Below are 25622 nucleotides of genomic sequence, written 5' to 3' on the forward strand. Positions count from 1 at the left end.
AAGAACTTTGCTTGCAGTGTTTCCTGAAACAGCAAAATCTAAATAAAATGGCCACAGGAAGAGGCAAAAATGTTTGCTCTCAACTGCTATATGTTAGGATTAGTATAATTTAGTCAATACCAATTAAATCAATTTTTTACATCTGCACTGAAGTGTCTTCATGTGTATATCCATTAATGACCATACTGTTTGCTTTTTTGGCTAGCTGCGTTTTGATTCTACTTCTGCAAAAGCTAAAAGAAACGTTACAAATTTGCAAATTCATCTTCCTGAAGATAGGGTGATGGTGTATGTGACATGCTGACCACAACCTCCCAACTGGTTAACATGTAAAAGGCATTGGTAAAGGAACAAAGTTCTTGATGACTGCATGGTTACCATCTAGTATATTGTAACTGCGGAACTTTAAGCTGGACATAAATTAATGCAGAAGAAGGTAGGGGTGAGATGGGTGTGTGTGAAACAAGATTAAATGTCTTGGCACGGCTATCAATGATGATTCCGCTTATTGAACATTTTTTTTTCTCTCCAGTACTGCATTTTTACAGAAGTTTACATGAGAAGAATTGCAGGTTCTCCATCTGAAGGATGGAACAAAATAGTGAACAGATCCTATATTGAATATAAGTAACTCCAAACTAAGTTCATATTCTGGCCTTCTGATAAACACTATTTCATGTCTTTGGCCAGCAATCTGAATGCATGTGTTCCCGTATCAGTATCAGTGGAACCTGGAGAAGCTAGACACTTTAATTCTATCCTGTGATATGATCCATCAGATGGTGATGGTACCAAGATGTGGCAACAGCACGATCCATGATCCATCCTAATCGCAGAGTTCCAGTGAAAGGTCTACTGTTCCATCAGTGTTTGCAAGCCAGGCTAGTAGCCAGGGACAGGGCAAACCTAGAACACCAGTGAGGAACACCAGAGAACGGCAAAGAGAGTCACTATTACTGCCTAGGGTCTAAAGCTGAATCCTCTCTACTAAAGGCTGGGGAGGGGGGTGTGTGGTGTGTGTACTACAGCACAGGTGCAACAGGCTGCTGCTGTAACACCTTTGACTTTGTATCGGAGGAAAGTTTGACCCCCAGATTTCAGGTATTTCTCTCGCCTGTTCCAGTGTGGTAACCTAAATCAGCTACATATCAGAACTCTGCATATAATTTCAGATTATTAATTTTATTTTTATTTTTTATTTTTATTTGTGTTTTGTTTATACTTTTAAAAACTTTCAACTGATTGCCCTTTGTTGTAATCTGAGTCCATTGATTAATTCTGGTCTTCCTTTTCTGAGCTCAAAATTTTGCATGCATCCTAAATATGGTGCAGCTTGCAGCCTAAAGGATAAATTTTATCTGCTTTTATTACTCATCTGGGAATAGTAATGCTACAGTCAGTCTTCAAATCTTATTATAAGAAGACTTATTAGTAGTAAATTCAAGTTGTTGTGTTCCTGTTACTGAGTAAAACTGCACATACTAGAAATCGGTAGTATGGCATCCAAGACTGAACTGATTAGGCACACTGCTATTAAATGTACAAGGTAAATTACATAGAAAAAGATGATGCCTTTTTTTCTTACCTTTCAAATAAGGTCAAATAGCTATAAATAGAATTACTATATTGGATTTTTGGTTTAACAAGATACCTGCCTGATTCCTCTTATACCTAACCAGTGGATTTATGTAGTATGGTAAGCTGAATTGTATATTGACTACTTCACAGTAGGTCTTAAAATTGTATTTGAACACTTCAGGAGAGCAAACAGACAAAACCTGGAGCTTTGAGAACATTGTAACAAGACTTGTGTTGTAGACTTCTCTGCTATGCACACCATCGTAGATCTACTCACATGCAGCTCTTTCTTTGCACTAACTTGAGTAACCAAATATGGGTTAGAATCAAAAAGTTTAGCATAATTTACATTACTATGTAAAATGCTGAATTCATACTTAAATTCCTCAGTGCATCCATAACTTCACTCAGAGTTCACATACATGCAAGTTAATAATAATTGATTTACAATTTTAACTTTAGTAACTATGTCAGTCATTTTTATGTTCATTCCCTGGAAAGTTACCGACGGCTATCCTTTAATCTTTTACACAACCTATCAACATTTGAAGAACAGCTGGTGCATAATGAAAGGACACTCAGAGACTGCAGTATTTCTAGTTTGCCAACAGCTAATCCTGTGAAAATTTGTGTATACTTAGCATCAGATTAGTGCTGCACTTCCTTTCCTCTTTACTGGCTGAGTTGCTTTATTGGGCACAAAGTTGTTAAATGCTTATGCCTTATGGCTTTATTGTTGAAGGCTGAAACTAGTGTGAAAACCTGAAATTTTGAGGATTGTCACAGATTCAAACAGGAAGTCATGATGTAAACTTCTTTCAAAACTTTTAATATGCACTAGACTTAAACACTCTGCTTGCCTTTTCAGAAATTTGTGTCCCATTGCCATTTGATATTTTCATTAATTGAAACCTTGCCACCTAGCATTTTCTTTCTTCGTCCATTTCCCTTCCATTCTTGAAGCTATCTCTACAACATTCTTGACTACTTCTAGCTTAGTTGGATTTTAACCTAAAATGCTTTCCCATTGTGCAGCCCCAACAGGCTGCAGCTTCTGTGAAGCAACTTTTTTTTCTCTTGCCAGTAAGTACGCAAGCTTGGTTGCCCTGTCTCTGGCACAAGAGAAATAAGGTCTGGTGAGGGCTGTACTCTGTCACTTGACCTTACAGTTAATGTGCTTTAACTGATGTAACATAAATGGCACAAGTATACAGGCACTGCAAGATTTGTGCCGTGGGTTACATACACTCAGGCTGCACAAGGAGTGCTAGTACTTGATAGAAGTTGCCTTTGATTAGACACTGAAATGTTAAGTGAAAGCAACTTTTGTGAAACATTTTTACTACTCAAGAGTGCATCCCACTTCAGTAGGTAGTACTGAAGTAAAGCAGTTACTGTATGTGCAAAAGAGTATGTAGAAAGTTTGGACTGTTACGATTTTCCATTAATAGAGTTGAAGGTTTAAGAAAAACTAGCTAAGATAAATCTTGAACTTACTCATTTCAACATAAATCACATACTGGGGAAAAAAGGAGGAGGTTCTTTGTAGTTTGCCACTCTTTACTTTTAATTCAAACTGAATGGAATTAAATGATTTATAAACTGCTGAAGTTCTGCATTTCATGCACTACCCCTCTGTACATGTAGTCACTTACATATATTACACAGCAGCTGTCTCTGCTTCCTGTTGGATGTTGCAAGGCTTGTATGTGTTACCTAGATTACAGGAGTGGTACAAAAGATTAGAATTGACATGCTTACCCACAAACTACACTGGCAGACCACAAGACACCTTTGGAGACAAAAGCAAGTGGTTTCCAGTCTTACAGACTTTGTGATTTAGGACTGAAGTGCTTAAGTTTAAATTGTATTTCAAATGAAACTTTGTAAAGTTTGTCTTTGTCATACTGCTAGCTGATTTTTGTGTCTCTTGGAATGCTTTAATGAGTTTGTTTTGCTGTTAAATTTCAGTTTCTTATTTATATTACTACAATATTTCAAATGTAGGTTTGTTTTAATCTTATGACAGTTTTCATATTAAAAGCTAAATTCTGCCTAATATGTATTCAAGTCCACAAAAGCAAGTAGCCTCTACAATTAGGGATTGTGGAACATTATTCCATAAGGCTATGATTCTACTGTGTATTGACCACCTGCGTTAGGGGACAGCTTTATAAAGGGGAGCAGAAACATACAAAAACTTAGTGCTTCCTTCACTTAGCATGCATTTTCTCCACAGAAAGCAGGATGGTGAAAATAGCTCTTTAAAATATTTTTTTAACAATGTTTTCCTATACTTGAGGGATCCAGTAGTTGTTTTTAGCTTGGAAGCAGCTGAAGAATACTTAGAGCTTAGTGATGCTTTTTTTTTTGATAAATTATTTGGCATTCTTGACATACAAAATATTCTTTATAATCCTGGCACCTTTGCTCTTGATCTATATTCTTGGGTAAAAAAAAAAAAGATTTCCAGATAAAAGGTTGCAGACCTCTATAGAGTCAAGGAGAGTTGTGGAGGAGAAAAGGTGGTTTCTGGGAATTTATCTGCAATTTTTATCTTAGGTTTGAGTAGAGCTTTCAAAAGATGTTTGGGATGTTTCTTTCTTGTATCTCTTCTTATTCCCTGGGGGTAAAGAAATTGACTGAATTAGGACTTGACTGAACTAATGCTAAAAGCATAATAAACACAAAGTTACCAGGGAAGATAACTGAAGAAAAATAGCAAGTTTTGAAATAAACTGACTTGTTTCTTTGTGCCCTTGCTTTTACTTCTCTTACTGTTCTAGCTATTGTCTAGTCACCTTCAGCAGCCAGTGCAATTTGCGACCCTAAGGAGGAGGATCAGCTAATTCCTACTCACCTACTTTTGGTGTCTAGATAACGTAATTAAATGGTTGGTGGTTTTTTCATCCAAGGAATTTTGAATGGGGGGTGTGTAAAATATTCAAACTATAATTGGGATGAAGATGGGTAGGACGTATTTGTTCACTTCCAGTGCAAGAACTAAGATCTTCAAATAAAACTGAAGGTGTGTTGAAAAAACACTAGAGGATATGATTTTTGCAAATTTAAAAGATTCAATTCCTTTAGATCCAAAATCATTCCACATCCATATTAATACATATTGGATAAAATAACTGCTGAAGTTCATGGGGGAAACAAAAATAATCCCTGGAGATGTTCAGATGTCATGTATAACTGAAAAATGAGCTACTTGCTGGAGTTTGAAAAGAACATGCTGGGAAAGTACCACTACATATTTGCGTATTGTTACATTCTTTCCCAGGCATCTGCTATTGATCAATGTCAGAGACAGAATGTGGAGCTAGTTTTCTCCTAGCTGTTCCCCTGTAATGAGATATACTCTTAACAAATAATTTCTTGAAATATTTTGAGAGGAAGCAAGGATGAGATTGTTGGCTAATGTGCAAATCCTTATACATTTATTTTTGGTATTTGAATGAAAAACAAAATCATGACGTTAGTGTGGCACACTGTTCCAACAGTTAAAAAACCCTCTGCAAACTGCCCGTGTTAATGATATTTCAGCATGGCTGATGGAAAAGAACAAGTTGACAGATGACTGGAGCATTTTTATTCCACCGAAAGAATTTTTTGAGGCTTTTAAAAAGGCTATAATAGTAACTTCAATTGAAATTCTGGTGATTAAATTCTTGCATATTGACAGTGCAGAAAAGGGGGACTTTTTTGAAGTATTGCCCATTTTCAGTATCTGGAAACTTTATGGCTATTCAAAGAAGTAGTGACCACCAGTTTACTAGTCTTCCATTCCTCCATACATATAGTTTATCTAGGAATGGATCTGATATTATGTTTTAAGAACCTAATGCAGTCAATAAGATTCTGATACAGGTATTATCTCCTGGTCTGATCTTGTTCCTGGTGAGCTAACATTTTATGGTTGGCTTAATGAAGAGAGATGTAAAAGCTGGAGATAAAATACTATGCTTTTAGAAGATTTTGCTCGTGGAAATAAAATTCAAGACACTTTAAGTAATTACTTTGAGGACAAATAACGTGTAAGATATGACCAAAGGAGTAATTGGTAATATGGCTGAATTAAGGATACATTTTGCAACTTGGGTTAGCTTTCTAGGCTTTCACTGCTGGAAACTAAAATTGAGAAGGAAAAGTAAACAGTACCCATCAGTGTGAAGGATTAAAAATAAACACCAATGTAGGCCACATAATACAACACCTAAATAAAATTCAGTGCACTGTAGTACACAGGAGGACAGTTTAAACCACATTAACAGTTCCTTTTGTCTTAAATACCATAAATTTGTATGGTAGGTAAGCTCTGTTTAAAAGCTGCCAAATTATTTCCTCCTTGGTTTTTTTGTTACTAGCTAATAATCTTAAATCAGTATGGTACAGTGAGTGGTTCTGGTCCCCAGCACAGTTTAGTCCAGGTTGTCCCCTGAGGAGTTGAGGGAGTATCTTTGCAAGTAGCTAAATGATGATTCCTGCATTGGCCATAGATGAGTACAAAATGATGATGATGCTTGTGGCCCACTGAAGTAGCACAAGATAGGCTGGCTGCTTCTAGCAGTGTTCCTAGCTCCTGCTTCTCTCACAATAATAGCATCTGGGCTTGATGGTGGGATACCAGCAGGAAGCATTATTCCCTTCCCCTATTAATTTTGTTACTAGGCTTCCTTTGAGTCAAATTCAATGCTTACCAAATCAAATGTTCTCTTACCTGAAGCACCACTAGACTACATTCAGAAGTATGGTAAATTAGCTCTGAGCTTCATCCTGCTGTACTTGGACTGCTGGTGTCCAGCTACTTGGCTTGGATGTGCCTATGCTGTGTTGCAGTCATGACTGCAGTGTGGGCACAAAGAAGTTACTTAAACTTTTAAAGCTGTGAATGAGTTGTACATAGCTTTGCATCATGCAGATAGGAGGATTAACTGGGGAAGGTGAATTCTCATTAAAGTTCAACTTGCTAGAATTTTTTTAAGTTCTCTGAATACATATTTATAGGGTGATGGCTAGCAGTAGATCAGATCATATGGGCAAATGAGAATGAGAGTTCAGATTTATCAGCCTTTAGCTATCTTGGAAACAGAAATAGGTAACATTTCTTTCATCAGAACTAAGGACAGAACAGCAAGTCCAAAAAGGCCTAGTACTCTTCCTGTGAAATTTATAATTATATATAATGCTCTTCCACTCAGTCTCTTGCCAACTTATTTTTCCTCCCTTTCTTCTGGAAGGAGTGTACTATTTGCTTTCCATGTAGTACAGGCAGATGTATATTTGTCTCTTAGCAATTGCCATTTTACTTGCTTGCTTTCATAAAACCAGCTAATCTTTGTGGGATTTATTTCAGTCATAGTTCTCACTAAAACTGTAATGTTTGTTAAAAGTACTGTATTAACTCTTGCAAAGTACTTGTTTTTCAATAGTGACTAGAATCACATTAACACCTTCTAATAGTTTGTTTTACTAGATAAATGCTTTCAAAATATGTGGTGCTCTATAAATGTTTTCTTCCTTGATAAGAAATGTTGTCCCTGAAAGGAAATATGCTAGCCCTCAGATTTACAAAGTAAGCATTTCAACTTGTGGAAGTTTATAGCACAATAAATCATGTGCTTTTCTTTTACCGTATCTTGCAAGCACAGTTGGACAGGAGACCATCAGATTTTTCCCTCCCCACAAGTAAAGTTCTTGCAAGGCTGCTGGACAGCTAAAAATGTAGTTGCTTTACTAGTACGTGTCAAAGTTACAGAGCCTCTGTGCTGGCAGAGTCTGATTTAAGTGGTTGTGGTCAGTCTGAGGAACCTGTGATGTGATAAGATAGCGTTTGTGAGGTCATGTGGTTTGCAAACACCCAATCTAATGTAGCAGCTTTGCCTACACAGGATAGTTAAATATATACTGTATGCTTTAGAAAAGTGAATTGCTTTATTCCTTTAATTCAGCTTGCCCTTGAGAGTCAGAGACGTTACACAGGCTTGATAATACCAAGATTGTTACAGAAGTGTGAGACTGAACAGGTTGGGAGTCTTAATTCTCCAATAACTTTCTCCAGTTTAGTTACCCTGCCCTTAATAAAACAACTAGCTTTAGACACTAATTGGCTTAACTAAGCAATCAACAGGCACAAGCACTACTGCAGGAATAACAATTGTTAAATAACTTGTATATGGGAATCCCTGTATATTTTATGAACATCAGTTGTTTAATTCAATTAATTCTGAATGGGTGTTCATAGTGTAATTAACACAGACGTGTTACACTTGCCCAAAAAGCTAGGATTGATTCCATAATGATGGTACTCCATTCCACAAATCTTTGGACACGAACTCCATCTTCATCTTTGCATCAGGTAAGGTCGATTCATCTCCCTTCCCCCCCCAGTAACACTACCATCAACAAAATATCTTCCATCTCTCATGAGAGTGAAAGAAACCTCTAAATGTGAACAGTGTAACCAGGACAGTGATGTAGTCTGTCCTCAAACTGAATAGGTATGACTTTGTTCACTTCGATGAGGGCAACAGTTTTAGGTATTAATCTTAACTGTTTCACTGCCACTACTGACAGATTAGATCCAGTGATAAAATAAATGAAGATCGGTGATTTTCTCTTTACAAACATTTCCTTTTTTTTCTGACTGTACCCTACTGCGTCAAAGCTGCAGATCTGTCTTGCCGAGCAATATGCTAGTTCTTGATTGCAGCATTAGAGATGAATGTAGCTAGCTATACTTAATTATACTAAGTCCCTGTTTAGTATTTGTCTGGATTGCCAAAGCAAGTAAACTGGTTATAGATAAAGTTATTTCATGATCATGGCAATAATGCTCTTCTCTTGAGTGTTGAAGCTGCGTGACTTGTCTGCTGTACTAATTAGAGTTATGTCAGGGTCTATGCTATGTTTCTGCCTATAAATCAAGTTTTGGGGATTGAAAGGTGGAGGGATAGAGGTTCTGCTGGTTTGACTTTATCTGAGTAGTTGTTCCTTGCTAAAAATTTTGTTTTAGCAACCATACACAGCTGCCATCTATGTGAGAAACAAGCTTAGGAAAGGAATGCTATGTATTAACTTGTAATATGTCTCTGTAAATTTATCTAAGTGGGGTAAACAGTGGAAATGTGGTGGAAACCCCTCCTAAAATTCTTTAATTACTTTCAGAATGGCAGCCAGCACAGATGGAAGTAATTTCTGCGATCAGAGGCAAAAATAAATGTTACTTAGCCTGTTTAAAAATGCTGAGTTTAACTCCTGCTTTAGAAGGACAGAGTAAAAGTGCGAAATGATCATTTCCTGTAACTGTTGCCCATAATGGGTACATTTTCAGTCTCTGTATCAGCGAGTACATTCTAGTTAATGCTTGAGGTTTCAGTAACTTTTGTATTTATAGATGCATGCTCTAGGGAGAAGGATCATTGAGATGTATGTAGTTCCTTGGATATAATAATTGCAGTACATTTAGTGTGATCATGCTGCTGTTTTAAAATATTTTTGTTGCCATGTCCTCACTCCAACTAAACACTTTCATTAGAACTTCTTGTAGGAAGAGTTTCTGGGAACTTTCCTTCCACCTACCAACTAGCTATTTATAGAAACTTCCCAGGGCTAAGTCAGCTTAGAACTTGTTTTGGAATTGCATACAATCTCACTACACAAACTTGTCAGATCTTAGAAAAATTCCCTCAATCGATAAAATCTGACCTATAGTTACCAAAGACTGATTTCTTTTTAAAATAGTTTAAAAGATGGGTACTTCCTTAGCGCTGTTGTTATTTCAATTGCATATTTGATACAGAACGTCAAAGTTTAATTTGATTACACGGCACTAGATCAAAACCAGATTCTTTAACCATGTAGTGCAGTGATGAAAAAGTCATGACCTCCCATTGATTGCTTTATTGGTTTCCTGTTCTGATTCACTGGAAACCTTCTGGTCTGAACACTTGTTGCTAGTTTTAATCTTTGTCATGTTTACAATACAGAAGACTCGTCTATGGTAAGACTGATACACAACATGCATTTAACATCATATTTCCTGTTGGCTCAAGTGCTCTTTAACTGATAATGTTGAAAAAACTTTTTATAAAAACTTAAGTCAGGAAATGTAAGAGTACATTCAGAGCAATATGAAATAAATAGCAGGACAACTGGAGATGAGCTTTCTTTTAAAGCGTTAAAACTATTTCATAAATTTTATTTAAACTTCCTGACGTCTATAGGGATTTTTATAAATCATTCTGTATTACTGTGAGAATGAATATACTTACAGAAGCTGGCAATTTAAAACAGAGGCCAAATACTTCAGTGCTATTAAAAAAAACAGAAGCCTGAAATGACTCAGTCTTGGAAATTTCTTGCTGCTCTTTTGCTTTTCACTTACGACACACTGCAATGGTTTGAACTCTGTCTAATGATATGGTCAGCAAAGTTCATTTAAGATAAATATTTTGGGTTGTATACCAGTGTGTTACTCTGGGTCATCCTTTTAAAAGTACGAGTTTCAAAAACACAGGTAATTCTTTCCTTAAACAGGAGAGTTTAGTAGTTAATCACATACGTAAGCTTGGATTCCAGAGAGTTAATGATGAGTGGGGCAGATTCATCTAATGTTGTAGTACCTCATGACTGTTGCTTTTAATCCCACTGTAGATGACCAAAAAAAAAAAAAATCTCAGTCCAGAGACTTTTTGGGTTTTTATCTTTTAAGAATAGCAGCCATGTTGGTACAACCAAAAAAAAGCAGACTAGGTCTGTTCAGGTGTATAATACTGTCATTCACTGCTGTTCTGGTTTGGGCCCACAATAGGCTTATCAAGCCAGGAGTTTAATACTTGCTCTAACTTCTGATCAGTTTTTGTTGTTGCCAGTTTCAAGGTGTTTTGCTGCAGTTGCTGTAACAAGTGGATAGATCGTACTGCAACTAATTAGATTGAATTCAATTTATGAACTCCAGAAACATTTGTACCATTTTGAGATGGCACGGATCAAATTCAGACACACATGAGACCCTGGAGACAACTGGATATGGACAGATGTAGTCTTCCTACCATTAAGTTATGCTGCAAATCAGCCTTCTTTGAACCCTTCTGCCATACTGAAAGTAATATAGAATTAATTTTCTCTATCTGCTTTCTGCTTGTCCTAAAAACCCTAACAAATCAAATGAACTTTTCTCCAAGATTCATTTTATTACACTTCAAAATAAGGAGCAAATACTCCACCAAGTCCTCTAAGAATTTTTGTCAACTGATTTTTATCTTGGTATGAGCATTATAAAATAGTTTGGGGGGCAGATGAAGTAATGCTAGCAGGAAGAAAATACAGCTCTGAACTCATCCGTACAAAGCATAGTTCATTTTCTTTAGGAAACTATTTTATAGTTTATATTCTTTAGAAATACTATTTTATAGAGACCGCTAAACTTGCACTATTCTAGAATCGTTAACTGTTATCAGGGTTCGTTGTTGATTTGTGCAGGTTTCATGTTTTAGTCATGCTAAATTCAGTCCCAAATAAATGGCCAAATGTGCTAAGGTGGATCCCAGACAGTCTTGAGTATGCTGGAGTGCAGCTTGGCGTTCTCTACAGAGATCCTACAGGCACTAGCTAACAACTTCATTTCAAAGGTCATTGCTAGACTCCCTAAAAATCAGCATTTTGTTTATCTGACTGAATCTTCCGCTGGGTCAAAATTTTTGGATGACGAAGTGAATTTAGAGGATATCAAAGACAAAACTATATCTTAAAAAAAAAAAATAAATAAGCCTCCATGATAAATGAAATGTTCAATAGTGATTTATTAACTACTAAGCAAAGGAAGCAATTTTGCAAACAGATTTTGAAATGCTCTCACTGCATGTTATTTGCAAGCATGATCATGACATTTCCTGCTTTCTAAGTCACAGTACCTAATGCACTGGATTTTTTTAAACAGCAATTTCAGTTTGCTTGATTTTGCTTAACTAGTCTAATTTGTTAAATTAGACTCTGATTAGAATCTTGAGTACTGCCTTACAAACATCATTTGTGGGGGCAAGGCAAAAGCAAAGACAAATCATAAAGCTATGTAATGGTGATTCCAATCTGCTAAACACCAAATTTACATCAACCCCCCACCCTGAACACTTCAGGCTAACTTTAATATTTGTAGTTTATATTTTTGTCCATGTTAGTGTTGTAGTAAAACTTCCCTGAAATAGTTTTCCGGAGTTTTTTAATGCATTTTTAAATGTATTCCCTTTCCTCTTGTCCATGACTCTTCAACACATCAGAATGTGTTGAACAACTTGATTTCAACAAAATATAGCTAATTTGCTGGGATTTTTTAAATTTTGACACAAAATTAAATCTCGGGGAAAGAAGCAGTAAAGAGTAACACTTCCTATTTGAGAATCTAATTGTCTATTGTATCAATTTCAAAATTAGTTAGATCTTAAGCTGAAGCAGAACATCTTTAGGAAATCTGAGAAGACCCAAAGTTGTTCTGGACAAGTTTTAATATTTTAAATTAAAAAGAAAAAAAAAAGACAGCTGTGTGAAGGCAATAAATGAAGATGTAACCTATTTCCTGAGTTTCTCTACTAAGGATATCTCTGATTGTTGCAGATCTCTTCCATATCTGCCTCACAGTGAAAGGAAAAGACTGTTCATTGTGATTTTTCTTTTTTTTCTTCCCCTTTTTTCTTTTTTTTTTTTATTTATTCCTTGCATATCTTTTGAGGTCTACAAAATGTATTCTAATTCACTTTTTAAATCTCTAGAGGTAGATATGGCATTGGAGAATCCAAAATGGTTTCAGTAAGAGATGTGGGGGTGGCCATCTCTGCAGCTTTTTGTATGGATTTCAGGGAAGAGAAGCCCATACTGTCCTTCTCAGCTGTTACCTTTCAAACAGTGAGTCCATGGTATTAGTGCCTCTTCCTCAGGAGGGACAACAGTGATCAGGTAATGGGAGCAGAGTAAATGGGAATTCCTGGATTAAGTATCTGTTTGGTCTGGGCTTCTTGAATCATCAGTAATTTCCAAGAATAACCCTTGGCTGGCATTGCTCATAGCTGTTATTTACAAGCTAATAATCCTAATTATGGCTGCATTTGTAGCTATGGCTTTAGAAAAAACCCTTAATGTTAACTGAAGTGAAACAGGAAATCCACTGACACTGAAATAAAAGCCACAACTTTGAGTTTTGTCCTAATACAGTTACAATGGTAACACGTTTCTAATTTAACATATCTTTTTCAAATTTATTTTTAAATTTGTTAAAGAATGTGTCACTGTTTCTAAATAAAGAATGTTGTCGTATTATATAAAATATGTGTTGTTGACTTAATTTACACATAATCTTATTTTACATGTAAACTTGAGAGCTATACAGGTTGTCAGGAAGCTCTCAAGACTATCCTCTGTCTTTTGCGCGTGATCCACGTTTGGGTAAAAACTGTCTCATGCTTGAGGAAAATGAATACTGTCTTTAAAGTTGGTCTGGTTTTACATTAAACTTTTTCTTTATTGCAGGATATATTAAACCATACTTAGGCTTTTTTTTAAATCTCAGACTTTTCAAAGATCAATAAGCAATGGCTTTCATTAAAATGTTCTGATACAGTTCTATCAAAAAGCATGCCTAAGCAGTCCCTTTCATATAAGGAAGCTGATTCTGTTGGGGAACTTTAGAAACCCTATTTGCATTGTAGCTGTACAGGCATTAAACTTGCTAAGAATTGTTTTAGATGATGGATTGCTAATATTAGTTTCTGCAACTATTCATTTAGCTCATGATGTCTCCATTTGTGCAGTGCTCATGTTGTGATGGTTTCAGTATGAATGTGGCTCACTGTGGATGTACAACCGTGTATTTAAAAATGGGCTTCAGAGAGCTTAAGATATCTAAGGAGTTGCTTGTGTTCATGGAAGTGAAAAAGTAGCACGAAAAGGCCTGCAACCTTAACACTGTTCATTCTTTTTGTGTGCATGTGCAGAAATGCTTCTGTATTGTAGTACCTACTGGACATAATATTTGTCTCCCAAATGACAACATATTTTCCATTAATTCAGTCTGAGATGCTGTGACGACTTCATTTTCTGAGATAAGCATTTTTCCAAAAGAAGTTACTGGGAGCTTTTTTGAAGAAGTGATAGTGTACTAGTGTATGCCTTAAACTGGAGTGATCACGACACAATGGGAGAGGGTCAGTAGTAAGTAGCAGTCAACTGTTAAGTATGGTATGGTGTCCCATTAAGTGCTGTGGACCGTTAGTCTCAAGAACTTAAGAACTCCAATTAAATTGGTTTTATTCATGTTAAATGTGATTATAACTTAATAGATCGTAACTGATATTTTTAATTGGCTTGTAATTAGATTTGGCTTCTAAGTCTTTCTTTTCATGTTGCAAAGTTGGCAATGTTTTTCTGAATTATAGGACAGGTATTTGAAAATGCTTATGACTTGTTTCTCTTTAGCTAAACGTGGTTAGATCATACTTTCAGCAACATTCTAGTTTTCTTTTGAGTCATGTTTGGTTTTTAAGCAGGAAATCTTACTAAGACTTCCTACTGTTACTAAGGTGGAGACAAATAAAGAGGGAACTCTGATTTTTAGATTCCTCTTGGTATAAGTAAAAGCACTTGAGAATTCAGTATCTTTATTCTTTAAATAAAAATTTAACGTACTGGCTTCTGCTAAAAGCAATTTCATTCACCCAAGGCAGTGGTCATATTTTTATCATATTTTGATCTCACTTGTGTATTGCTTGCTGATCCTACTGTGAGTAGATTGAATATTTATTGGCAAGCTTTGTTAAAACTCTTCTTTACTACTTCAGAATTGAGTACATTTCAAGGATTAGTTACTGAAGCCTTTTAAAGGGAGCAGAAAGTAACGTTTTAGTTTTCACTTCTTTCCACCACTGAATTCCTAGCTTTAAAAAAACCTTACAGGTTAGAACATAAAAATGTCTCCCAGAGCTTAAGTAGAACTCTTTCACGAAGTCCCACTTGAAAACTTGACCTATGTTCTCTATTTAAAAAACAAAGGGGCTTAGAAATAAACTTGCTTGCAACTGACTAACACCCTTCAAGCTATTTTATGATTTAATGGGGAAGAACTTTTGAATTGTACTAAAACTTCTAAATTTCTCTTTACTGTCTCTCCTTCATGCCTGGCTTGATGAGGCAGTCAGCATCAGGTAAGAAAGTTTATTCTGAGGTTCAAGGATCTGATTGTGTTAGCCTTTTTTCAGCTCTTCTGAATTTGTGCGAGTACCCTGTTACTTGTTAAGAGTATGCAGAATTAAAGTCTTTCCCTATGTTGACATACAGTTTGTCTTTAAAATGCTGAATTCTTTAGGCACAAGAAGGTATATAAATGCAAACATTATTATTAAGATCCTGTTCTTGATTCAGCTGGCTTTTGAAGGGATAATGATGACATACATTTTGGTCACATAATGTTGTTAACCCTTTGAAATGTGCTGAAGACCACATTAATGTGCTGTAGTGAAAACTGGGTTGAGGCTATAGTCATCTAGACAATATGACCTGGATTTGAGAATTAAAAGCAAAGCATGTGGGTTTACCAGGCCTGGTTTTTTTTACAGATGTGATCAGATTTGAGATTCTTGCAAAACTGAAGCAGTGAGAAACAGCCAAGGTTCATTTAAATGTCACTTGTTGGGGTGACAGAGGTCTAGTTCGCTTCACATGAAGGAGGACCAGACCCAATTTCCCATTATCTTGATATGCTTGGCTACATGAATGACAAGATACTGGCATAATGCTTTACTTCCTACTTTAAGCTCTTTTTCCATGTTCAAATAAAACACTGACAGCAAGAATCTCAGTAAGTCTCTTAAAAAGGTGACAGATGAGCTTCAGTGTGAATAAGGTAATTCATCAATTGCAAAATCTAAGCCATACCTACACAATGGCAAACACAGAATTGGTAGTTACAAATCAGGAAAGATATTTCTGAGTTGTTGCTGAGAGTCCTGTGATGACATTAGCTTAGTGTGCAGCAGCAGCCAAAACGGACAAGACAATGTTGGGCATCAATAGGGAGTATATGAAAAACAAAATAAAGGGGTTTATATTGTCACTACAAAACCTTGGTGCAGGGCTGGTCTCTACACCTCAAGGTGGATGTGGAGAGTTTAAAGAAGGTCTGTAGGGAAGTTAAAGGGCAACTAAAATGATCAGTGGTCTTGAGCACTGCCTGTTCATGAGAGGCTAAAAAGGCTTGTGACTCTTCTGTTTTAAGAAGGCTGAGGGAGGTGTTATGATCTAAGTTTCAGAATCATGACTGCAGAACTCCTTTTCACCACTTGTTGCTGCACTACTAGAATTTGGAGGCAATTTCTAAAACAAGTAGATTAGTTTAAAACAAATAAAGGAATTTCTGGAACTTACTGCCACAGGAAGCTGTGGAGGTAGACAAATAAAGGTAGGCAAATAAAAAAAATCATCGGTCATGGACAACTGGCTTATAAATGGATGCTGAAACAGCTAGGAAGACATGCACTCTGATACCTGCTACAACAGTTTCTGGACAAGTGAATGGGGGCTTGGGAATATGAAGTGAATGGATTGCAAAAATTGGTCATATTCACATGCTTTCCCTTAAAAACAAAACAACATGTAAGTCCTATTGGCACTGTTGGAGACAGAATATTAGGCTGATGGACCATTGCCCTGAGCCAGTAGGACACTTCCTATGTTGCCATCTTGAAAAAAGATACTGATTCTTCTATTAGAAGTGCAGAGCCTCACTTGCTAAACTGTAAAGTTATATGAGAGTACAAACTTTTCATGAAGAAACCTCTATTTTAGAACCTTAAGCTGGTATTAGCCACTGGTATCTAATTGCACTGGAGCACATCCTGTCTGCAAGTTGTTCCAAATGCTTTGAGGAGCCTTACAAAGCCTTTCTGCTGCAATAGAAATGCTCCTGAACAAATATTAGATCAAGGTGCCGCTGAAGTATCTTCAACTCTGAAACTACACAAAATTGAAAATAGTACACAGCTGTTCCCAACCTATTCTATTGGATACTTTTAATTTCTTGAAGATGAGTTGCCTTCATCGATGTTCATGTTTAAAAAAAATTTAAGATGCAAATCAGATTCCACTTTCAATTGAAAACCAACTTGTTTGAAGTATTTTCAAGATTAAAGTGACAGATTTTTAATTGTAAAATAAAAGTAACATTCTGCTGAAGACTAGGTTTTGTGATAAATTGATGTACTGACATGTAATGTAAAGGCATTTGGATTCAAATGACAGCATTTACATTTTTAAGAAGTTTAGTAATTTTGGCAGGTACAAAGTATTTCAATTTCTCAAACTCAAAATGGCTGTCAGAAGAACAGTAATATGCATCCCACTGCCCATGCTTTTCACGCATCTCACTGAACTGTAATCTATCTTTCAGGTTGGAAGGGACCCTGGGAGGCCTCTAGTCCAACTGCCTGCTCAAAACAGGATCAACACTGAATTCAAAGCAGGTTGCTTAGGGCTTTGTCAATTGGGTGTTGAAACCCACTGAGGATGGAGGCTCCACAGTCTTTGAACAACCTGTTCTAATTCTTAACTAACCTTGTAGCAATTATTTTCCCTTCATATTCAAACACAGCCTTGTGTTTTGTGTTACGATCAATGTCTCTTCTCCCACTGTGCATTTCGGTAAAGAACCAGTTCTTTGTTATCTTAAGGCATAAGCTCCAGCCCCTAACTGTCTTGGTGCCTTTCCACTGGGTCTACTCATTAATATCTTGTACTGAGGAAGGAGTGAGGTAGCCAGTGCAAAATAGAACAGATGCAGTCTAACAAGTGCCAGATAGGAATTGGTTCCTATGACGGACTGGCTATGCCCTTGTCAATACAGCTTAGTATGCTGTTAGCCTTTGTCACTGCTCCCGGACACTGCTGATTCATGTTTAGCCTCCTGTGTCTCGGCACCCCCATGTCCTCTTCAGCAGTATTGCTATCCAGCCTGTCAATCTCCATAATACAAACAAATTGTATGCTGCAGTGTTTGTCTGCTTCTGGCCGAGACAGCTGTTTTTCAAGCGGACAGAGAAGTTACAGAACTATATGACCATCAATAGACTTGTCGGATATGTTCTCTACAGTACATTCATGTTTCTTCTTAGCAGTCTGGTTCCCCTTGGATGTGAGAAAAAGGGCAGGCAAGTGTAAAGCTGCAGGTCAAAAGAAGTGTTTCTGGAAGGTCACAGATTGTGCATCCTTTCGTTAGAATAACAAAAGATAACAACGCACTGTGTTCCCAGACTAGCTTTAGGAATTGGCCAAGGCTGTGTCTATTCATGATTTTTTTCACCAACAGCATTTTCCACAGACTGTCGTTTGGTGTTTGGAAAGGCTGCTGCCTAAAACTGTGAAGCCATGATTTTGTCATGTTACCTAAATACATTCATCTAAAGGTATCATGTGTTGAAGTCTTCAAGTAAACAGTTGAGGTCATTGGCTTGGCTTTCTGAATGTTCAAAACAACTAACATTGAGTATCAGCTTTACAATTTCAGGTGAACCAATGGCTTAACTATGCAGACCTAAAAGCATATAATTTCTTAGTCTAATATGAAATTTGTAGTCACTTGTACAGGAGCTTTTTTTCTGTGGTGAGGGTGGAGAGAAATTGTTGGGTTTCATTTTGTTTTTCTGTGTTTTATTTTCTTAGTGACTAAAATTGATAGCTGTTTTGGAAACTTCATGTGGCAGCTAATCTGATCATATTGCAGGATATTTTTAGGGATAATATTTCTAAATAACACAAGAATCTCTGTATCAGGCTTTCTGTATCTAGGTATATAAGCTAGTAAAAATTATTTATTCCAGATACGTGTTACTGTCCAGTATCTAATATTGGCATAAGCTGATTTTGCTTACATCATGAATTATGCTGTGCAAGTGTGGAACTTTTTGTTTTGCTTGCCTTTACACAAGTAAGTTCTTCATGAAACAACTGCAGCGTATGTGTATGTGAAGAAAATGCAAAAAACTAACATTAGTATGTGTAGTTACAACCAAGGTTTAGATCTACAGCATCTACCCATATTCCTAACAGGGATGTTTTGATATACATTAAAAGCTGGAGCTTTTACATGCTGTTAACATCCAATTTGATGGCTTCTAGCATTATTATGACTCTTGTGATCTTTTTTCAACCTATTTTTTTATTCTCATCTTTTACACAAGCCCATGGTAAGTAGAGAGATTCCTTCTTTCCCAAATGGACAGGTAAAATCTTCTATTGGTGTTAATAGCAAGGACTTACATGCAGTTTTTATTTATCAAAGTGAATATTGCTTCAGATTTCTGAAACAGCAAATAGATTTGTGTAAAGAAGCTCTTCAGGCTTGTTCTTCTATTTTCCAGGTCTCTGTTACTGTGAAAAGTCGCTTACAAAATAGCACTTAGTGCATGTTCCTTTTTAAGCTTCCACAGTGACATTAGGAAGTTTCTGTAATGCATTTTTAACGTTTTTCTGCATCCTTGGGATTTTTTAATCTTAATACTCTTAGACTGTTAAACTGACCCTGAGGTAGTTGCTACTAAAAGCTAGCAAAAGTGAAATTCTAAAAAAAATAATCTCAGGAATGTCTTCCATGAGTTGCAGTTATTTTCACTAAATTAGCAGGGGACTTGGCAGACTTCAGAGCTCTAGGTTTTACTTTTGAATAGCTTGAATGCATGGTTGTAATAGTTTATCACTCCGCAGTGCATTTTGAATTAAAATGTTATTGTATCTGTCCATGGTCTGACAACATTTTTGTCTTGTTTGATGTTCCCTTAAAATTGAAACTACAATCTATTTATGCTGTACAAAGAGAAGTTTCTCTCATACTTCTTGATCTGAAATCTCATTGGGTCTGAACTAGATAATGAAAAGACACTCAGTCTTGGGGTGTAGACAGAACTAAGCATATTCTCTGGGTTGGTTTTTTTTTTTCCCTGTGGCTGTGTGAAACTGGCAATATTCACTTGGGACCCTGCTCTTTGGGATTGGGGGAGGGCTTTTCTCAAGTGAGAAGTTAAGTGATAAGGGAAAGAATGGAGCTGTAAAAGTCAGATGTGAAGGCCAAAAGTGCTGTCAAAACAAATAGGCCACTCTAGAAAACTAACTATAAACCATCCTCATGGGGATATTAAAGATGCAGTAAATAGCCTGGAGGAATCTGTCATTTAGTGATTCTAGGTACCTTGATTATTAAGCCTTAAAACTGAAATACTCCGAGGGTGGAAGGAGCATTTTGGAAAATTCCAAGTACTATTTAAGACAGTCTTTCAAGGCCTCTGCTTTGGCAGCCAGAAGTGAGAAGTCACTTTGTTCTGATTCCAGCTGAGTTTTGAAGTGATCATCAAATGTGCTGCTTCTAGATCTAGCATTTAATTTAATCCAGTAAGAGTTCAATGAGACATTTCTTGGAAATGTGGGGGTTTTTACTGCTGGACTCTTCAGGTCTGATTAACTGTTAACTTCTGCTTTTTCTAACAGATCAGATGTCTAAAAGGCCAGAGAGACTTCTCAGACCAACCCACTTTTGATGGGATTCACATTGTTAACCATTTCACAGGAGATGATGAATCATTTCATTCTTCTGATGAAGATTTTATAACTAGCTCCATACAGGAGAGTGGGGTGAACTTTCATGTACCCAGGAGGACTGGTCAGATGGCTTCGGATCGCACAGCTGTAGACAGCAGTGACAGTGATACTGAGGAAAGTGCCCTTCAGACTGGGAATTCGGACAAGATGGTTTCCACGCAGAGAAGAATGGAATCTTACTCTACTACTGTGTGATTATCACTGTGACTAGCACTGAAGACTTTCGTATTTCTTCAAGGGTGAAATTGTCAGATAACTGAAACTACCCAGCAGTTGGTTTAGGTAACTATTGGATCTGGTCTGGCCTGTGATAAATATATACATCTCTATCTGCCTTCTCTCTCTGCCAAATCTTGCTAGTGACATACCATTGCCATAGAACAGGCTGGAAAGAAGTTGATGGGATGACAGTTCTGACAGTATTACTGAATGGTCTTTGGTTTAGAAACTGCAAATATATAATTTCTTTAATGCATAAGAACCATGTTTGCTGTTCACAAACACAGGAATTATTTTCCTCAAAATAAATTGCTGTTGTGCAATATTTTATGCTCTGAACAAATGTGTATGTTTTACATTGTTATCCATTTGTGATCAAGATGGACCATAGTAAACCATCTGATCATGACACATATATATAAAAAATTATCTTATGCTTCTCGATTACTTTTGTTTTTACTAAAGTTATTGGATGCCCATAGAAGGCTTGAAAGAGGAGCCTTTATCTGTACTACTTTATATATGCAAATAATGGTCACTAATGTCATAAAGGTGTTTTTCACCATTTTCACTTAAATCTATGTGCATCTGCTTTTGATGTTGCTAAATAATACCTGGTCTGAATATATTAATTACAATAATGTTTATTTTGTACATATTTATATATCTACACCAAGCTGAAAATGTACATTACACCATTTTATATGAGGAATGTAAATGTTGCAATATTACTGTCTCTGGTATTATAACAGGAAGATGACTTCTGTATATACACACTAGAAATGAATTACTAAATAAAGGCAAAACACTAACCTTACATTAAGTTTCAGCCTAGCTACACTAACAGGTTCATGTCGGAAATGCTTGTTCAAAACACTGTTGACTGAAATCTTTTACCTTCATATATATGTAATGAAAATAAATTTTTCATGATTTAACCAGGTTGCGGCATTTACTGTTGAGTCACTTCTAAGCTACAGCCCTTGGTCACTACATAGTTAGTTGCTGGCTTTAGATTAGAGGGGTAGTTCAAATAAGGTGAAAAATTATTCATGTCTTACAGTTAGTTCTAATGAAGGCAGGGTTAGTGCAGTAAAAATATGTAAGTTAAGTCATCTTACAGTTTTATATTGTAGAGCTATATAGGAAATCAGCTATTGGTCCTGTCACCAAATAGCTGTGATTCACCAAAGCAGTAAGAGCTGAGCTGAGCATTCTGCTTTCACACTCCTGAAAAAGGAGATCCAGTAAAATGGCCTTAGCTTCTTGAACAGAACAAGATATTTGACTATTGTCATATGAACACTCACTTGCCCTCTCAGACACATTCTAATCAAGAATATTTTTAATGGCAGCTGTTATTGCCATCTTACATAATTAAACAATCCTTAAGACTTCTTTTCTAGCAATGTTTGCAACTGTTCTATTAATAAAAAAAGGCCATGCACAAGTTGGTACTGATAGTCAGTACATATGTTAACTGCCTTGCTACCCATGAGAAGCAGTGTAGTTGTTTAAAATCGCAGAAGTGTGGAAGCATACTGCTGAACACATCTGCTAGTCCTGTTAGGCATTTCCTTTACTTTTATTTTGAATGTATCCTCAGAAAGAAACAGCACAACTGAGGGAAGGCTGTATGGAAAAAGCACATCCTGGGCCTCTCAACAGTATTATCTGCCCAGGTGCAATTTAATTTAAATCTTAAAGCAGGAGGGTGACAAATTCCAAGAGACTGCTTTCTGCAGCTCGTAACTTGCTTCAGTATTCTGCAAAATTTCCTTACATCCTACCAGTTAATACATAGTTCTCAGTGTAGCCTGTGGCAACTGCCATCTCTGAGGCAGATTGGCTGACTGATTCTGATCCCTGTTGGAAATTTCATGTATGTAAAACCAAATCAGGAGCACTTTTGTTCACTAACAAGTAGCAGTTGCCTTTTTTTCCTTCCAATGAGCATCTGGTAACTTACGTTTGCACCTGGATAATTGTTGCCCAAAAGGATAGGTGACAAATGTCTCGTTGCCTGTCATCAATAGCAGCTGCAAGTCTCTCTTAAAGGTAATGTTCTGTAGTAAGTGGCAGGAGCAAAATTCAGTTGGAGAGCCATAAAAATCTTGTCTGTTTGAACAGTGAAGTGTTAGGATTTTGCAATAACTGCCTTACTGTTCAAGTGATAGCAAATGAGATTAGTTGGCAAGGGTTATTTCCTGAACTTCTGTGGTTTTAAAGTATACTAATAGAAGAAATACTGATACTGAATAATAGCATAAATAAAAATATCAAGGGAAAAGCAGAAGTCCTTATCCAACTAACTGCATCTCTTCCAGTGATGAAGGTGAATCACTGGATATCCTGCAGTTTCAGAAGACTTAGTTACGCACAGAATATCCTAGGAAGACAACCCAAGAGAGGCTGTTCAGAATCATCCTGCTTTTCCTGCAACTCTTCTGCCAAACAATGACACTAATCTCTTTGCCTATGTGTGTTATAATTTGAACATGCACTAGAATGATGTCAACAGCATAGATAATATATTTACTAATGTGTCAATAAATAAAGCATACTAATTATGCTAGAGACCATAACCTTGCTTGCATGATCTTCTAACAAACATTGCCCTTCTCTTAGATTTGGTCTTACATGCAGGCTGTAAGAGCTCAATGTACATGCTAAAAGCTTAAGGTAAAAGAAGCACGTAAATGTGAAAACTTAAGTTTCTTGAATATGCAAGTGCTGCAGCTGAGAAGACAGGTGAAAGAGAGAGGGGGGGTGCCCTGCTATATACAGAGTTTCAGTGTAAACTACATTTTACGTTTGGTAGTGAAAATGCTTCTCCTTTCCTAATCTGATAATCAAATGTCTTCACTAGCTAGAGAAGCCTCAATATTTACACTTTCTTATTTCTCCAGGCTATGGCAGTGAGTATTTTAGGTCCTAACAGCATTTACGATTAGACCTCTTTTTACTTCAGTCATTTCATTTCATTTCACGTATTATTAGTTTGTAACATTAGTGAAAAATTGGGAACATGACTAGTTGGGAGAAAGTACATCTCTGAAGTTAAGAAGCATGCATTACATTCACGGCTCAACAGCTATTTGTTCATGTCGGCCACGTTTTTTGACAAAATGCAGGTCTCATCTACATACACGTTGACAAAGTAGTACTTTCCACTAAATTCCATTTTCAGCTGTATGCACAATTTCCTGTATTATTTTAACTAAAATAAATTGCTATGAAAGTGATTAAAAGAAGTATCCGCATAGGGGGTTGCATAAATTTAACAAAACTGCTTTGTAAATCTTGTACTATTGAACTTAATCAGTACTTGGCCCTTTTGTGGAACTGCAACACAGAAGGAATGTCGTGTTTCTCTGGGGTTTTTAATGTAATCACTGTTCTATATCAGAGACTATGCTAGTGACTTAGTGAAACTTGATGCTCATATAACATTTATATTTTAAGATAGAATGACCTAAAGATATGTTAGCATAAAAATATCCACATTTTAGACTGGGTGTGCTGCTAATTCCCTTACCTACAGAAGCTCCAAATAACGTAACTAATTTTGGGGGAAGGTAGAGGATAATGCAAATCCCCTAGGAAAGCCATTAGGCTAATCCTGGAGACTAAAACAGAAAAGCAACCTATGAAATAGAGGTTAGTACAATCTAAGTGGAACCTACAGTGTTATGTTTAATTATGCACCAGCTACTGACTCTATGTGTATCGAGAGGGAAGAGGAAAGCTATGTATCAACTAACAGATTTCCGGATTTAATGAAGTTCAGTTTTGTTCTGTGAAATACTTTTATCAGTATAATTGCACCAATATATATTTTGTAATCCTCTGAGGGTTTTGTTTGTTTGGTGTTCTTTTTTTACAAACTAGCTCAAGACATAAGAAAAATCAGTGAAATAACATTTACGCAGTAGCCCGTAGAACCAGAGATTCTGAATGATGGAATGAAAAGCACACAGTAAATTGACTTTCAACATAACCTCTATATAGCATGAAGTTTCAGCTTCAGAGTGGAGAAAACATGCTAACATATGCATGCCTATACATACATGGACACTGATTGACTAAGATACAACTGCTAGATCCAAGATACAACAGCTTAACACCCTCCCTTTCCAGGAATTAATACCTCATTTCACAATTATGAAAAACAAAAGCAATGTGGTGTACTCTTAGAATTGTATACTGTTGCATAAGTGACTGAAATTTCTAGCATCCCTCTATGAGAACTGAAATTCTTGAGACCATTTTGCATAGTCTACATTCTGTAACACATTGATTCAACTTTCTTCTGTTCATAACAGAGGTAAGTTCTGGGCCCACTTCTTCCCAAAGCTGGAATCCCTCTTTTCATCCCAGCCTTCAACACCACAGCCTACTGTCACCTTCCCTCTCCAGTTCGTGCTCAGAGTGATCATTACTTTTCTAATCTGCTCTGAGAGCAGCAGAAGTTACTTTGGTTTCCCCAGCGATTCAAAAAATTGCTATCAAAATCACTGATTAATGTCTCACATATTTACAGCACATTTATGCCACAAGGAGAAACATAAAGAAAGTAGTGAGAAAATGCTGGGGGGGGAAAATAAACAATAAGCAGGATATGTTAAAAATAATTAAATATTTACAAAAAAGTTATTAAAGACACACTTCCCAACAGAATGCTTAGTGCTACATGTTCTAGCAGCTTCTCATAGCGAAAGTGTTCTGAGTAACTGTGATCTTGGGTTTTATCACTTTGAAGTGCGTGTGTTACTCACGAGTTCCCCACAGAATCACCCTCTTTGCTGCCATCTCCCAATCCTGACCAAGAAATTCCTTCTCCTCCCCTACGTACCAAGCAGCTAACCTGTCAAATCCTGTTCTTCAAATCCCTCCTCCTGTTACAAAGTGTCTCATTACTTCTGAACATGAAGATCTCAACTGCATCCCGTCACCTTTGGTGCCTTATCTGATGTCTTCTTAGCTCTAATGATGACATCGGGCAGCTGCTGTGAACAGTGCAGTACATTACATTGAGTAGCTCTTCAGCCTTCAGCACAACTATAATGTAATCCCACCCTAGTTTAAACCCCTTTTATTTCTTTCTTCCCCTCTTTTGTCACTATGGGGTAATGATCATGTACTTACCATTGCATTCAACTGTCTTTTAGCAAGTTTTTGCTTAACTTTGAATA

General features: G+C 36.6%; 1 protein-coding gene across 3 annotated transcripts in view; it reads left to right on the forward strand.

The window, feature by feature from the left end:
- Positions 1–21360, forward strand: part of EVI5 (ecotropic viral integration site 5) — an 85617-nt gene extending 64257 nt beyond the window's left edge. For all 3 annotated transcript variants that reach the window (XM_059822258.1, XM_059822257.1, XM_059822256.1), the window contains one exon: positions 20098–21360. In XM_059822258.1, the coding sequence (XP_059678241.1) occupies positions 20098–20403 (306 nt within the window). In that variant the 3' untranslated portion in view covers positions 20404–21360. The remainder of the gene's footprint in view (positions 1–20097) is intronic.
- The last annotated feature ends 4262 nt before the right edge of the window (positions 21361–25622 follow it).

This window comes from Gavia stellata, chromosome 10 (genome assembly GCF_030936135.1).
Source record: "Gavia stellata isolate bGavSte3 chromosome 10, bGavSte3.hap2, whole genome shotgun sequence".
Taxonomy (NCBI): domain Eukaryota; kingdom Metazoa; phylum Chordata; class Aves; order Gaviiformes; family Gaviidae; genus Gavia; species Gavia stellata.